The following is a 16,240-nucleotide window of genomic DNA, read 5'->3' on the forward strand; positions in this document are numbered from 1 at the left end:
CTCGCCTCTCTCCAAGGTACCACCTTCAGTCGCCGGTAGTTCCGCCACCAATCAGGTGCAGCGCTCGGGAGCCACGCCTCACCGGGGTCACACCTCGGACCACTGACCTCCCAAATCCAAACGTGATGAGTGAGGTCTGTTGTACTTTGACTGCAGTTTATTTTACACAAGCAGGCAGGTTGTCTACATTTACTGATCGTGTAATAAACCAATCATTGTTTTAACAGCAACAAAATCAGTCAGGTAGCTGCTTGTTAACATGGTAATGATGAATGAGAGGACGTTTATCATTTTGTAGTGATGCTTTCACTTGCCGTCAGACATTTCAAGTGCAAGTAAATATGCAACCTAGTAAGAAAAGCGTGTGTGTGTGTCACTTCCGCCACACTCAGTCAACTCCCTGACCTAGACAAGTTCTGAAATACACTTTGTGGGTGTTTTACGTCAGATCTCTGATGTAACATCGCCTCTGGCCTACTGAGAGTCTGTACTAACCTAACCCTAACCTTAACAAATTGACCAATTGAGGAACAAAAAAGTTATGCAATCTAAACTCAAAACCTTTTGTTTGATGGCAAAATCTCATATTCAGCATAAAACAGTAGATGGGTCTGATATAATGCTACTAATAACTGGTGTAAATCTTGATACCTAAATGTAACCAGCTTTTCGTGTCACCTCTGACTCTCCTTGAGTATTTAATGTCTGATTACTGTCATACAGAAGTTGCATTTCTTCATCACAATGTACGTAATTGGTTTCGTTCCAAAGCGCTGTATGACGTGTCTTGTTCCCTGATGTTTATTTAACCCACTTCAGTGTAGTAGCACAAAATGACCCGGGTTATGAAAGATCCCCTTCACACGTATGCTTGGAACAAAAATTAGTGTCTGGAGTATAATTACCACATTAAAATAATGTAAATGATATCAACTCATTCTCCCTCCTTAAAAATGTCAGAATTTCTGAATATGCAAATTTAGTGTTTATTTAGTGCAAATTTTAAGTTTAACTGCTGAACACAAGAGGTCTCCTACTACACTGTCAAGTTCATACTCAGTGTATGCCCGCTGGAGGCTTCAAATTCTACATCACACTTTAAAGGACCAGTGTGTGGGATTTAGTGGCATCTAGTGGTGATGTTGCAGATTGCAAACAAATGAATACACCTCCCTTTAACCTCCCCTTCCAAGTGTGTAGAAAAGCCTGTGGTGGCCTCTAAAATCACAAAAAAAAACACGAGTGTTTGATGTCTGTTCTGGGCAACTGTAGAAACATGGCGACCTCTGTAGAAGAGGATCTGCTCGCTATGTTCATTCTAAGTTTTAAAAGCACAATTGTTTTTAATGAGCACAAATAAACTTTACCCTTTCAGCAGATGAATGTAGCCTATAAAAACTCATACAAATTATTCTGAACAGTGAAGTTAAAACTTCCAACTGTAGGAATATTTTTGACCGGAGGGGGACTTAAAAATAGATAAAAGCTAAAAATAAAAAAATAAGAACGACATGATTTTTGGCCGGGGAATGGAGGCGTTTTGAAGTGACGAGGCGTACCTGAAAGCACCACAGTGGCCTGCTGCGGATTGATGATGTCAGTTTACGGGCTGTAGGAGTTTCTGTATCAACATGTGTGCCGACTCAGAGTAGAGTAGGCCTACTGCTGGCCGTCAGCGGGCAGGCGGAGAAGAAGAGGAGGGGAGGAAAAGTGTGTTTACACAGACGGCAAACTGCCTGGGGAATCGTAGGGGAGAGGAAGTCAGCCGGCTCTGTGTCTGCCTGCTCCAACTTCCTGCTCAGAAAAAGAAAAAGCCCAGGATCCTATTTCAGTCCAGCACAACTGTGTAGACCAGAAGTAAGCATGGAAAAACAAGGAATCACACAAGCCTCACCGTAAAGTTTCGCGGAGGGAAAAAAAAGACCGAGTAAGCAGGTAAGGTAAAATAAAGTGACATCTTTCTGTGTGCTGCGCTTTGTTGGATAATTGGCTGGCTCGCAGAGAGTGAAATAACGCACGATTCGCTGTATTAGCGGGGCGCATTCACGGTTTATATGATAAGTGTTGGCTGTGAAGTTTTGTCCTTATGTAAAACTCTTTGGATCGAGTGTATGTTCAAGTTTTTATACAAGAATAGTACAGATTTAGATTCGGACACCATCTTCCGGTCCGAGCAACATCTTGAAAATTAGTCAGTGGCTAAGACCTCTGTGCGTAAAAGTTGCTGCAACTTTTTAAACTGCGGATACGACTGAAGCCCCCCCACCCTCCCACCACCCTTTTAAAAAAACAACAACAACAAAAATACAAAGAGGCAAACAAAAGCAGAGCAATGTAAAAACAGCAACCCGAGTGTAGAGATGCTTTTCCTATGGGCCCCTGTTGAATTTTCCAGCGTCTGCGAACAGGAAGAGAGCAGATTTAGTCATGGCTAAGTAATGTCTGCACACACACCATCTAATCTCATTAGGAGTTTCCGTTCAGCCAACACACTGGATGGCTTTGTGCGCGCAGCGAGACATCTCAGCCCCGAGCATCCGCAGCAGGGCTCCTCATCCCGGACCCAAACCCACCACAATGCTCCTGAGATGTTCCTAGAAAGAGTTTATGTGTGTGTGTTGTCACCTCATTATAGGGCTACGGTGTGTGATTTTACCTCACTGTGTCATTCCAGTCTTCACATAATGTGTCATTGGTGAGGTTATTACCACTTTGTTTTTGTTTGCTTTGTGACATTTTAAATCCTCTGCTGATTTATGCTTCCTGACATACAGATACTCTGTGCTATTTCAGCCTCTTACAAAAGGTGAATGTGTATATGTCTGACTGACCTAATTGTAGACCTGTCAACTCAGTGGTCTTGAATTGGCAGAGTTTAGTGTTTGCTTCAAAGTATTCTAAAGCCAAACTGAAGTCTGGATTAAAGGGGTGGAGCTGGGGGGGAAAGGGGACAATGATTTGATCTTTTGACCTTCTACCTCTGGGATTTTTCGTGGGAAGTGTGGCAGGACTTGGGGAAACGCTCCCCTGCTGTGGGATCCCCTCTCCTCACCATTTGTCCTTGGAAGTAGAATAGGAGGAAGTCCTGACTTTGACAGGTTTGTAGTTTCACATGGCAGATAGAAAACTCAGGGGATAGCTCGTGTCGGAAATGAGTCCAGCCCTCCCTCTTTGCACAAATGCACAGGGATGTTGATAGGCCGCTCTGTTATCATTGTTTTTCAGCATCAGTCACCACTTATTCCTCGCATCCACAGATAAGACAGTGAAGAATACGAGATGCCAATACAGTCCAGTCCATCGGTGTCTGGACTCTGTGTAGCTTCAGTACTAGTGTAAATACCTCAGCTTTGGCAGCGATTTCTCTAATACTTGTTTTCAACATTTAACAAAACAACCCAAACTTTTCACACACACACACACACACACACACAGACAGACAAGAACTCTAAAAAGAAAAGTCAAAAATCATTAAAACTCTAAAATGGTAACGGATGAAAGAAAAAATATACAAGAATTGTCAGTTTTGATTTCTTGTGCAGACATATTAGTCTGTATTAAGTATTAAAGTACAAGCCTTATCAATATGCCTTACTAGCGTAGGATTGCAACTAATAATTATCATCATTATTGACTAATCTGTAAATCTTTTTCAATTAATTCAGTCTCCAACATGTCAGAAAGTGAACACGGTGATGTGAAACCGAGAAGCAGCAAATCCTCACAGTTAAGATGCTGAAACCAGACTTTTTTCCCCCCTCTTTTCCCCTAATAAATGATTCATCACATATCAAAATATTTGCCGATTGATTTTCTGTCAGCTGACTAATCATGTAATCGCATAATTGTTTCAGTGCTGCTCTGGTGTTGCTTGTCTGTGGTGACAGAAACAGACCCCCCCCACCACCCCCACCCCCCCAAGTTAACGTGTGAGCTTTGAGCTGGCAGACAGGAGCTTCGAGGCTGCACATTCCTCTATTAAAGGAATAACCCACCCTGGGCCCGTCATACTTCCTGTGGAGAGAGGGCCAGGTTGAACCGCAGCATATTTCTGGCTTGAGCTGTTGTTCCTCCTTATATTTTTTTCTCTCTTCTCCTGCTGCCGCTACATTACACTACACTCTTTTAACACACACTGTTCTATTCATCACCGGTCCACTCGTCCTTACACCACATGTTACAGCTCAGACAGGCTGTTCCTTCCTCAACCAGCAACCAGTTTTAGTCTGTAAGGAGTAAACGTACACTGGCAAGACAGAAATAAGGAGGAGGAACGTTAGTTTTATTTACTGTTAGTTTACACACGTATAAAACATAGAAGGTAATGAGAACAAGAGAGAAAAAGGCCACAGGAGAAAGACCTCAGACACCGTCATGAGGATTTTAAGTATTACCAGTGAGGACTTGGATGTTGCATGCTCTGCTCATTTAGTAAAAACTGTGCTGCTGGTTTCATAAATCTCCTGCTGACTTTGTCATCCGCACGTCTTGTTTCAGGCATGGACAGCGCCATCACCTTGTGGCAGTTCCTGCTGCAGTTGCTGCTGGACCAGAGTCACAAGCACCTGATATGCTGGACGTCCACAGATGGCGAGTTCAAGCTTCTGAAGTCAGAGGAAGTGGCCAAGCTGTGGGGGCTACGCAAGAACAAGACCAACATGAACTACGACAAGCTGAGCAGAGCCCTGCGCTACTACTACGACAAGGTGAATTAACATGGCTGTGGTTGTATGTGTAAAGAGCTGCTCCTGTGTAAGAGTCCAACTAATCCTACCAGTGCAGCTGTTTAGACTTGATATGACCTAAAGGCATGTGAAAGCAACGCTACAACTAATTCTTTATTGTTCTGCTCTTTAAACCAACAATCTCCCGTCATAGACACTTCCACTTCCTCTTTTTAGCACAGCAGAGTTCCAGCTATGACACAAAACTGTTTCAGTGTGGCAATTTGTCTTGGCTGGACTCACCGAAATACAGTCCAACATCTCTGTTATGCTGGATGATATGAACACATTAAATATTACAAGATCTTTGACCAAATACCCATATTGACAACAATATTGTTGGGATGACTATTTGTGTTTTCGTAAAATATTTACATAATGAGGAATTTTTCATTTTTAATAAAAAATGACTTAGTAGTTAAAGGCATATAATAGAACAGCTAAACCACTCTGGTAAGCTCAGACAGATACATCAGTTTAGTGTAATGCAGCCTTTAAAACCAGGAAAAGACAACACTGATGCTATATCCTAAATTTAAGACAATATCATGTCTCATATGGCGATATCAATATCCTATTGATGTATTTCCCAGCCCTACTTTATGTGTTTACATTTTTTAGATTGATCAGCCTGTTGTACATCATTTGTTTTACTTTGTTTTGTAGAACATCATCAAGAAGGTGATCGGCCAGAAGTTTGTCTACAAGTTTGTGTCCTTCCCTGAGATCCTAAAGATGGACCCTCAGGCGGTGGAGATGGGCCTGGCCTCTGGAAGGTTTCCCCTCCAAGAAGGAGAGGCCCCTGAGCTGGAGGTAGAGGAGGACGATGAAGAGGAAGGAGAGGAGGAGGCCCAGAGGAGGACCCTGGCAGCCCTCGGGGCACAGCAGTGTCGGAATGACTACCTCCGCTCGGGTCTCTATTCTTCCTTCAGCATCAGCTCCCTGCAAAACCAGCCCGAGCTGCTCCGTGCCCTGCGGGAGCGCCAGGAGGAGCCGCGCTCCGTCATCCGCTTTGGCACCAATTCCCATGACAGGAGCTCCCCTCCTTCTGCCAAATCTGAGTCCTATGTCTCCCCCAGGCCATCCAAACTCCCTTCTCTTTCCCACTCCCCGTCTTCCCCCCACACCCAACCTGGCCATAGCTGGAGCCCTGCAACCAAAGAGGAGGAGGAGGAGGACTCTGACCAGAGCGCTCAGCCCCTCAACCTCTCCTCTGGGCACAGGGAGCGAGCCCTGCAGCCTCCTGAAAAAAGGAGCAGCAGCAGCAGCAGTGGTAGAAGTAGCTCCACTTCTAGTAGTAGTAATCAAGGAGATGGACTCCCACCAAAAAGCAAAAAACCCAAAGCTCTGGAGATCTCCGCCCCGTCCCTGCTGCTTGCAGGGAGTGACATCGGCTCCATCGCCCTCAACAGCCCGGCACTGCCGTCCGGCTCCCTTACTCCTGCCTTCTTCACTGCACAGGTGAGCTGTTTAATCTGAATAATATGCAACTAGAATCCGAGTCAGTTTACTTCTGACACTTTCTATGTGAAATATTGAATATCCTCCTTGCTTTAGATTTGATCCCTCTTTACAGACATGAATCAGGCAGATTAGAGACTCTAAATTGTGTTTTATAAGCCTTTGGGGAGAATTTCAGGAGTGGTAATCATTTGAGTCGTTCCCACCCTCTTGCCCAATCGGCTACATCATGAAAATGACTGTTAGCAAGGTAGGTTAACACACACACCTGAGACCGCTCCAAAATCTACTTCATCTCTATCCAGTCAAGACATGTTCACACACCCCGCTACTACCCTTTGACACATTTTTACTTGTTCTCTTATTTCTGCTCTCAATAAGTGAAGACAAAGTAGAAATCGTGTCACAGGATGAAGTACTTTGAGCCCGATATTAATCAATTCTCAGAGAGCTAATAAATCTGTCCCCTCTGTGCCTGGCTGGCCGTGGGGAGGTGATGGGATCTATCCAGAGTATGATGTCAGTGTCCCTGAAGCGTTCAGAGAGCAGCAAGAGACATCTGACACAGCCTGGCATGTGTTGGTGGAAAGACTACCACTGTATTTATTTAAGTAGTTACTGGAGCTGCAATTCCCTCAAGAAACAGAGAGAGGGAAAAAAGGTATGAAAAAAGGTAAACACGTATGATTTTAGGTTAAAATTTGCTCAGGCATTTTCAAGCCATTAAAAAGCATTACGATGCCTAAATTTGCTTGTTTTTGAAACTAATTTAGTGAGTCATTGTCTGTGTTTGATAAACAGTTCTGTGGGTTAAAGGCCAAAATTACTCCTAAAATGTTATGTGCTGCAAATAACAGGCCTTGTAGAAATGTGTCTATACTTAAAGTCTGAGGCATGAAAGCTAAGGTGAAATATAAATTCGGTAAACACAGAAGTTATAATGCCTTGCGTTTTTACAACATTTTTTTTTGTGTAGTCTTAAATGCTCTGAATGACTCTAACAGTATAATTTCTAGAGTACTTTCTGCCACAAATTTAGAGCCAAATCCACCCCGCTGTGACATTTTGGTTTGTTTTGATCTTTGCCATAACCCCAGAGGCAGTGCCCCAACCCTCAGCTGGTATTTAATAATCTATTTCAGTTAATGTGTTTACACAGGAATTTTTACAAAGAGAAAGTCCCCTGCCACATCAGAGCTTTGTCCACACATTGAGAGAGGCATTAATTCTGCACTCACACTGTCTGTTTATAAGGGTGCAAAAAAGTGAGATCAGAGGAAAAACAAGAGATTAACAGAAATCTTCTGCAAGTTCAACCTATGAGAGGGGAGGGAAGAGGCCCTAAGTGATGCCATATGCTCCAATAATTCCATTAATAATGGGAGCAGGGCTGGGTCCCTCTGCAACACTGGCTCACTTCTCTGAGGTGACACTGGGGAAAGTGGGGGGAGGGGAAGAGAGAAGACCAGGAGAGAGAGGGAGAAATTGATTTCATATGTTTTTCTCTGGAGTTGGCGTTCCAAGTGCTTGAGGACCCCCACCCCACCCCACCCCACCCCCCCTTCCAATCAACAACAACCTCCACCATCCACCTCCCTCTCTCTCTCTCTCTTCCCCACGTCACCCCTGTATTCTCGGGGAGAAACCACAGACTTCCTTCCTGCTCTGTCAGTTTGTTTTTCCAAACGCCAATACACGTCCATTTACCATTTCAGCATGTTTCGCATTACCGAATCCTTCACAGCAAACGCTCTGCAGCCAGCGGGTCTCTGCGTTTCTCTTGTTGTCCTCACTGGTTTCGCTTATTTACACAATGTCTCCTCCTTCACTCTCTCACTCTCTTTCTCCCCGTCTCCCCCCTCACAGACTCCCTCTGGTTTGCTGCTGGCTCACAGTCCGCTGTTGTCAGGCATCCACTTCTGGAGCAGCCTTAGCCCCGTCGCCCCGCTCAGCCCCGCCCGGCTGCAGGGCCACAGCTCCTTGTTCCAGGTAAGAAAACACACACACAGGTGTGGACACTGAGAGCAAGATAGAGGGCCTAAAATAGCAGGATATGAGAATAGAAGGTGTACTCAGGGGAAAACTGGTAATGTTTGAGAGCCAAAGAGGAAGTTGTGAGGCTGTGCAGGTGAAATTAGTGCTGCTGAAAAATCCCTGCTCTTCCCAGCAGCTGCTAAAATCAGGTGAATGAACATTTGAGGAAATATACCAATTTTAAACAGTGAATAAAAGGTTTGAGTCAAGTTTTTAATGCCTGAAGTTGTATTAGATATAAAAATATGCATGTAATCTTCATGGTCTCTGTATTATGTTCTTCAAGTGTCAGAATGGATCTTTATCAACTGGATCTGGTGTTTTTCAAGAACATACTCGACAGAAACCACATATTAAACATGAAAACGAGATGTTTTTGTGATCTGCAAAATCGCAGACAGCAGTGGTTGTGAAACTAGTCGGGACTTAGTAAGCAGGTCCAGCAGAGGTGTCCTGTTTCAGCGCTTGTGAGAGGGAGAGGAAATCCTGTGAATACTTCCTGTTTGAGCCCAGGGGAGGCAGTCTGAACAGGGTGGACTGGTTTGAGAGCTGCTCCTCATTTGTGAAACACACACAGTCTTACACCACACCCCCACCACACGCGCACGCGCGCACACACACACACACACACACACACACACACACACACACACCATACCGGATTCTTTTTGCACAAACAGTGTTGACTTCTCCTTCTGTTGCGGAGGTACAGGGGACAGAGACGAAAAGGAAGAGGCACAATGAATAAAAAAACAGGAAACCAGAGCAGTGACAATGCTGCAGTTCCTCACCGGAAAGCAGCTTTCATAGAGCCTCCGTCCCCTCCTCACTAACTCTCAGCTCCTTTCTCTTCCTCCACAGTTCCCCAGCCTAATCAACGGACACATGCCTGTCCCCCTGCCAAACCTGGAAGGAACACCCTCCTCCCTGCTCCTGTCCCCCACCACCCACAAATCCTGATCCAGGGTCTGTGAAAAACCATCCATCTTCATCCATCTCTTGTTTGAAAGATTCTCATCATCAACGTCATCAGCAGCAGCGGCAGCAACAATCTCTTGTCCGTCTTGTCAAAAATTTGCTTCAGAAAAGTCCTTCGAGACATTATGTGACCTCACTTTTTTGCACTTGAGTTGCTTCAGATTCCAGTGGTTGAAAGCACTTGGTAAAAGCCATATGCCACGCTGTCTGTGAGACGTGTGGCCCTTTGTGATAAAGTTCAGCACATTTCCACATGACCCTGTCCACAATGGACAGTAGTGACGTGTAGCTAGCTGTTGAGGACTAGCCAGCTGCTCATTCTGCGCAGAGCTTGGTTGTTTTAATCTTTGTTTAAAAAAATTCTTTTTTTTCCTCCCTCAAAAGATCATCACAGTGTGAAGCGGGTCGTTTCACTTGTGGGGTTTTGTATGTATTGTATGCACTATGCTTCTCAGATAGTACCGGCTGTGCCTTATTGTCCTATTTTTTTCTTTTTAATCTTTTAATGAAGACGAGATTTCAAATCAATGAAAAACCTTTGTAACACTTGTAATGTTCTTTTTTTTATACTGGACTTGGTATACAGTATGTATTCTGTATAATTTTATATTGTGAAAAATGTCTTGTCATTTTCAATAAACAAAGCATTGAATGCTTGAACACAGGCGCCTTCAAGTTTTGCAGGAGCTCAAATAAAATGTGTGTACGTCAGAGGAAAAAAAATTGAAACCAGTTCATATAATCTGTTTAAACTTTAAATTTAATTTTCTTTACTCTGGAAAAAAAAACTCATGGGAGGGCATCTGCAACGGAATCCCACACCAATAACAATTATCCACAAATAAAGTTAAAGAATATCATACAAAACATATCTTGTAACACTGTTAAATAGACTTTGACTCAGTATCGTATTCACTAGGGGCAGGACTATAGCTACTTCTCCCAGAATTAGGAGTTCAGTGGCTGTGTGCTTCCTCATACAACAGAGCAGGCATGCAACACAATGATGGAGGCAATCCAGAAAAAAAAGGACTTTTTTTTTCACAGCTGATGGAGATGGGAATGGCAGCAAGGAGAACACCAACTTTGCACCTCCTCTTTGTAACAGATCAGAGGGTGAGATCGAGGTGGAAAACAACAAGGATGAGGAGGCTGGTCACTGCAGTTAAATATTTAGGTTTTCTGAAGAATTTAGAGACCTAACCAGCTCTATGTTAATTCTACTTTGCCTCTTTTTTTTCCTCCCCTTGCATTTGTTCATTGGTCACAACAGAGACCACAACATCCTGGAATGATATGCCAAAATCTGACAAGGATGTGATCTGTTTTCACCAAGCTGCTGACAGCACTGCTCTTATATTGACCTCCAGTTAGGGTAAAATTATCAGTTACATCAAAGTTGGCCTCAAAAACCTTCAGAGTTAATGGTCACAAATGATGGGTGCAGCTGGGGACAGCATCATGGCAACAGAGACAGAAAATCAAAATCTTTTTGAGCTGCTACAGAAACATCTCTCTTGCTTGTGTGTCTTACACACTGACACACACTCAAGAGCTCTGAGGTGGAGTTTCTTTGTATGAAAATGGAAATAATGACAAAAAATAATCACTAAAAATACCACCACTTCAAAAAAAAAAAGTTTTAAAAATCTATACACATTGCATGTACTCAATAAAGTGACTGAGCCAGTTAGAATTCTAGACAGTAGTTGGATTTAGCAGCAAATTCTCTTCTCAATAAATATAGATGTACAGTATATAAATGTCTCTTTTGGGCCAGGTTCAGGACAAACCTGGAAGGGGTTCGCACTGTGGACAAGTACCCCAAGTGGTTTTGGGGGGGTAGGGGTGACGATGATGATGATGATGCTCCACGCCAACATCCATCTCAGGTTACTGATCCATTGGCGCGACTGTACAGCTAGGAGTTCCTTCCAAAATGTAAAAAAAAAAACAAAAACAAAAAAATAACAGTCCAGAGAATCTAAAACAGCATGCTTTGCCTTCTGCTCTTTCCGTTGCCTGAAGGGGAGGAAAAAATGTAAACATGAAACTCACTGCGTGAATTTTACAGTGAAAACAAGACATTAAGGTGTTGATTCCTGCGTCACTCCTCACCTGACTCGGGGTACGATGAGTTCCGGTAGCCGGGATCTCTCTGCAGCTGGACCTCCTTCAGTGTGAATATGGATATGTCTGCCAAACACACACAAAGTCAGTCAGTGCAACAGAAATCATCTTGCCAGGAGAATAGTGTCTTTGTTACGAGGCTGTAAGTGATCCTCGCTGTACGCTGCAATATCCTTCAAGTTGTACCCAATGGAGTCTGCCAAGTCTGCATTACTGCGTTGCCATTTCATTACTCACTCTCTGGCAGTGTGTGCACACGTGGCCCCAGGCTCCTGAAGTATGGCTGTCTCATTGCTTCATCAGCAGAGATCCTCTTTTTGGATTCATACTGAAATTTAGGGCAGTCGCAGAAACAAACACACATTAAACAATGAGCAAAAAAAAAAAAAATGGGGTCAGTGCTGTGTGATTGCATGCAAATGTGCTGGCGAGCCCTGATGCATTTCCATCCAAAAATACAATCCTGACATAGCTGCAAAATGTGTCACATTGCTTTTAACATCCCACTAATGCCTGGCAGATATAATCACTTACTTTTAGGAATGACATCAGCAGGTCGATGCCATCGGTGTCCAACCTGCGGGGGGGAGAGAGAGCAGGGGGGAGGGGGTCAGTAGAGGTGGGGTGAGTCACAGATGCTAGCGAGTGTAAGGAAGGAAGCAGAGTCAACTATTCCACAGGATTTCCTTACAGGAAGTGACAAAAAGCATATACTCCTAACTAAACAAACCAATAACACTAATGTCTAACCATAAAAGTTTCAAAGCTCTACACAGAAGTTCCTCTCATATACCTGGGTCTGATTTGAAATATTTGCTCATTTCCATCTCCAATGATTAGAGGGCTAACAGGAGAAGTGAGGGGGGACATGTTAAGAAACTTTAACAGCAATACTAATAAAACAATATGTTAACATTTGAAAAGTTCTAACACACTATGTCTGATGTAAAAATACAATTCATACAGAATAGAAACAGATCAAAGCATATGCTCCGAGTATAAATAACCCAGTTGTACCTGGGTGCGTGGTTAATGAGCGGCTGGGGCTTGTACTTGGCAAACTTGTAGGACTTGAACTCGTCGATAGAGGATATCCCGGGCCAGCTGTCTTCTGTGGGAGTGCCTGTGGAAGGACATTCAATTGACCCTGTTAGAGTTGGGCTTTACCACGGCAGCTGGGAGGGTTTTTCACGCTGCCACAGGGGCTGCATGCCAGGGTTAATGCGATTAAAGACTCATATGAAATGTTTGACCGTTTCCCCATCAGCAGGGGGCAGCACTGACCTAGTAGCCTGAAGATGAGGTGCAGCTCGTCCTCAACGGTGGAGCCTGGGAACAGGGGCCTGCCGGCAGCCATCTCGTAGAATATGCAGCCCACACCCCTGACAGAGAGACACAAACAGAAGAAGTTCAGGTCATAAGGATGTCTCATCAGGTATCTAAGCTACCACTCAAAATCAGGAGTAACTTTTTTGGATCTGGCTCCCTGAATTCGCTGATCAGCAAAAATCTGTCCCACAAATGAAACATCAAAAAGCAGAAATTAATTAAAGGAAGCAGGAGGACACTTTGAAGTTTAACAGGAAATCAATCACAGTCGAATTCCATAACAGTGTGGGCGTGTTCATTAGCACCAACCACATCAAAGCCTCTCTACTGCAGATGAGGACACCTGCCTGCTCGCTTCATGTAAATTACTCAACATGAGAGCATCAACTAAATTATAAGAAGCTCCGAACACATCATACTCCAAAAATCATTGAAGCAGCTACAGACTTCAAATAAAAACACAAATTAACAATTCATGACAGTAATTCTTTGGGTTAAACTCATCTCTGCGCATTCAGCGTGTTTCATCATATGGACAGATCCAGAGAGCAGCCAGGAGTCTGATTAGTGTTTTCTAACAGTTGTAATCACCCTGTTGAGTGAAGCCCACTCACCACATGTCGATCTGTGTGGAGTACTCGGAGGAACCCAGTAGCACGTCAGGAGGCCGATACCAAAGTGTTACCACCTCGTTAGAGTATGTTTTCGTGGGCACAGACTTGGCCCTCGCCAGGCCTGTGGAACAGAAATATGAGAAATAAGAACAGATCTAAAAGGACATGTTAAGCAGAACTCATGAAGAGTTTCATATTCATTTATTTTAGATTTCTTCATCTGAATGCTGCATAATTTATTTTGAAAGATCGCTGACATGCAAGAATCTTAACTGTACAGAAACCATCATTCATGTTTTTGTGTTTTTACCAAAGTCAGCCAGTTTGAGCTCTCCTCTGTCGTTTATGAGCAGATTCTGGGGCTTCAAGTCTCTGTGGAGAACTTTCCGTCTGTGACAGTACGCTAAACCTCGCAGGATCTGGAACAGAAAAATCTGGAGAAAGAGATGTTTTGGTAAGTAAACATAATCACACTGGTAAATTTAGTAGTTCTGAATAAAAACTATAGATTTTTCAAAAACTACACTGGAATATAGGTCATTTAAGGAAGCTAAGATATTTGAATTACTATGTTACTATATGTTCCTTACACACAGCCAATGTTCAAATACCCAGATTACATTTTTTTCAGTACTGTTCAAATAAACATTAAAACAAAAGCAATGAAACAAAATAGATTTTTGTGGAAAAGTGAACAGATTCCACTTTTCTCCACACTGTCCAATCTCCACCACCAGGGGGCACACTAACAGTGTTTCTAGCACAGTGACTCCACCAGCAACAAAGTCTTGACAGTTGATGAAGTTGGCGTGTAGACAGGCCGCCTGCGGAGGCTCACCTTGACATTCTGCATGCTCAGGATGTTACCGCAGTCGTCCATGTACTGCTTGAGGTCTTTGTCCTAGACAGGAGAGAGAGAGAGAGAGAGAGAGAGAGAGAGAGAGAGAGAGAGAGAGAGAGAGAGAGAGAGAGAGAGAGAGAGAGAGAGAGAGAGAGTGAGAGAGAGAGAGGGAGAGAGGGAGAGAGAGAGGAAGGGCTTTAGAGGAAGAGTAGAAAGGCTGCAGGCACAGGAACTGCAACAGTTGGACTGTGTTGTTCCTGTTTGAGTGTCCTCTACTCTGCAGGCTCATGAATAATAATAATGTAAAATATATTCATTTTAGCATCTGTGCACAGAATAACATGTGAGTCATGGCGGAAGTGAAGGCAGAGGTTTTGTTGTCCTCACCAGGTACTCAAAGACCAGTGTGAGCGACTTGTCTGTGTGGACGATGTCATGCAGCGTCACGATGTTGGCATGTTTCAGGTCCTTCAGTAATGACACTAAAGACAGAAAGAGAAGAAGAAGAAGACAGGTGGAATGGTGAATTGTTTATATTCATTGATCTGAACTGTAGACTTTCCTGTTACATTTCCGACCTTGTTGTGTCTGAGCTCACACTGATCAAGTCAAGTGAGGTTTATTTGTAAAACCTTGCGTCATACAAAAATGTCTCAGGCTTGACAAGAAAGCCTACATAGATTTAACTAATCAACAAAGTCACAACACAAAAAGATAATATATAGGACTAAAAGTTAAAACAAAACACAAGGACACAAGATTAGCATTTTTCTAACATCATTCTCCTTATAAAGCCTTATAAGGATGTTGGGGTTGTTTCCTGGAGTTAGTTCAACATTGTCACTGCAAACTAAACACAATGCATTTCCCCTGGAGGATGGAAACTGTGTCCGACACTAACTTTTTGACTCACCTGCCAAGGAGACTGGTAGATGATAAAAATCCCCCAACCAAGCATATTTTTACCAGTAAAACTGATAAATCGCATTTTTGTTTATAATACTGCAGCAAGTGATAGTTTAGTGGAGAGCTGCATGTCAAGTAGCTGATGTCTCATACAATAAGCAGCGCCATGATACTAAGAGCGCTACAGACAGCGTGCGGCTGACGCTGCCGTCTCGAGCGCTCCTACAGTTTCGCAGCACCGTTAAGACACACATAAAAAAAACACAGAAACAGCTTTTATGTGTGTGTCTACACTGTATAGGGACAAACATGAGTAATTTCCTCCAAGCATTAATGCCAGATATTTTATTAAATTACTATTTTGGTACAAACATTCATTTATCTGCCAGTGTGGTGGATAGCCTTCTGAGATTTACCCGCCAAATGGAAAATCTAACCCCATTTGACGCTCGGTGGGTGTTAATGTCAGACTGTGGATGGAAACCTGCTGTTTTGGTCAAAAAGTTTTAGTAAATGTCCCAAATATGCCTGGTGACTGGGACCAGATAGCTGTAAAACATTAGAAGTAAATGGATGAAGTTGTATCGATTGTCGAAACACTTCGTACCTTCTCGAATAGCTGTGCATGGCGCTCCCTCCTCATGCTCCAGTCTGATCTCCTTTAGCGCCACGAGGTTGTCTGTCAGCTTACTCCTCCCCTTGAACACTGTAGCGTATGTACCCTGGAGAACAGCAGGAGAAGAAAAACTGTTGAAAGAGCAGCTCTGGTGGGCTGTCAGGGGTTAAAGTAAACTCTGTATCTGTGTGTGTTTTATCACTTTCTCTGAGAACATCAACAGCTGAGAAGAAGTCAAGGTGAACAGTTACGTACCTCCCCTAGTTTGTCCAGTTTGATGTAGGTCTCTAGCTTCCCAAACCCAATTTCTGACTGGAGGAGAGAAAAGGACAAACATTATTAATGAGGGAAGCGTCTTTATTAGCACTGACAAGCTTACAGACACTGCGACAAATCCTTATGACGGCCTTGCAGCCACAGAGGGGGGATGTAAGGAGGTCACACAGCCCCCAACGACCATCACTGCTAATCTCTTGTGACAAATGACTGTTGGCTTTTACAATGTGTTTGTTTATAGGAAAGGGAGCGCAAACTTTATTTATAAAGCATTTTTAAATCAGGATGGAAAACGGTGTGCTTTAGAGCAGCAATGATTAGTTGATAATTT

The 16,240-nt window shown here is 43.4% G+C and overlaps 2 protein-coding genes across 2 annotated transcripts in view; one reads left to right on the plus strand and one right to left on the minus strand.

Annotated features, from left to right (window-relative positions):
- Positions 1-1,680: 1,680 nt before the first annotated feature.
- On the plus strand, positions 1,681-9,197 carry LOC128358403 (ETS domain-containing protein Elk-3-like). Its single transcript, XM_053318661.1, has 5 exons — positions 1,681-1,935; positions 4,498-4,706; positions 5,391-6,185; positions 8,052-8,174; positions 9,081-9,197. Exons 2-5 carry the CDS (start codon positions 4,500-4,502, stop codon positions 9,177-9,179), a joined length of 1,224 nt encoding a protein of 407 aa, XP_053174636.1. The 5' UTR covers positions 1,681-1,935; positions 4,498-4,499; the 3' UTR covers positions 9,180-9,197.
- A 742-nt stretch (positions 9,198-9,939) lies between these two features.
- LOC128358400 (cyclin-dependent kinase 17-like) overlaps positions 9,940-16,240 on the minus strand; it is a 32,058-nt gene continuing 25,757 nt past the window's right edge. The window contains exons 6-17 of the mRNA XM_053318654.1: positions 15,889-15,945; positions 15,625-15,739; positions 14,499-14,593; positions 14,109-14,171; positions 13,581-13,704; positions 13,271-13,391; positions 12,612-12,709; positions 12,345-12,450; positions 11,862-11,904; positions 11,565-11,655; positions 11,316-11,393; positions 9,940-11,219 (exon numbers count right to left, since the gene is read on the minus strand). Of these exons, the coding sequence (XP_053174629.1) occupies positions 11,182-11,219; positions 11,316-11,393; positions 11,565-11,655; positions 11,862-11,904; positions 12,345-12,450; positions 12,612-12,709; positions 13,271-13,391; positions 13,581-13,704; positions 14,109-14,171; positions 14,499-14,593; positions 15,625-15,739; positions 15,889-15,945 (1,029 nt within the window). The 3' untranslated portion in view covers positions 9,940-11,181. The remainder of the gene's footprint in view (positions 11,220-11,315; positions 11,394-11,564; positions 11,656-11,861; positions 11,905-12,344; positions 12,451-12,611; positions 12,710-13,270; positions 13,392-13,580; positions 13,705-14,108; positions 14,172-14,498; positions 14,594-15,624; positions 15,740-15,888; positions 15,946-16,240) is intronic.

The sequence above is a fragment of the Scomber japonicus genome, chromosome 5, assembly GCF_027409825.1.
Source record: "Scomber japonicus isolate fScoJap1 chromosome 5, fScoJap1.pri, whole genome shotgun sequence".
Taxonomy (NCBI): Eukaryota; Metazoa; Chordata; class Actinopteri; order Scombriformes; family Scombridae; genus Scomber; species Scomber japonicus.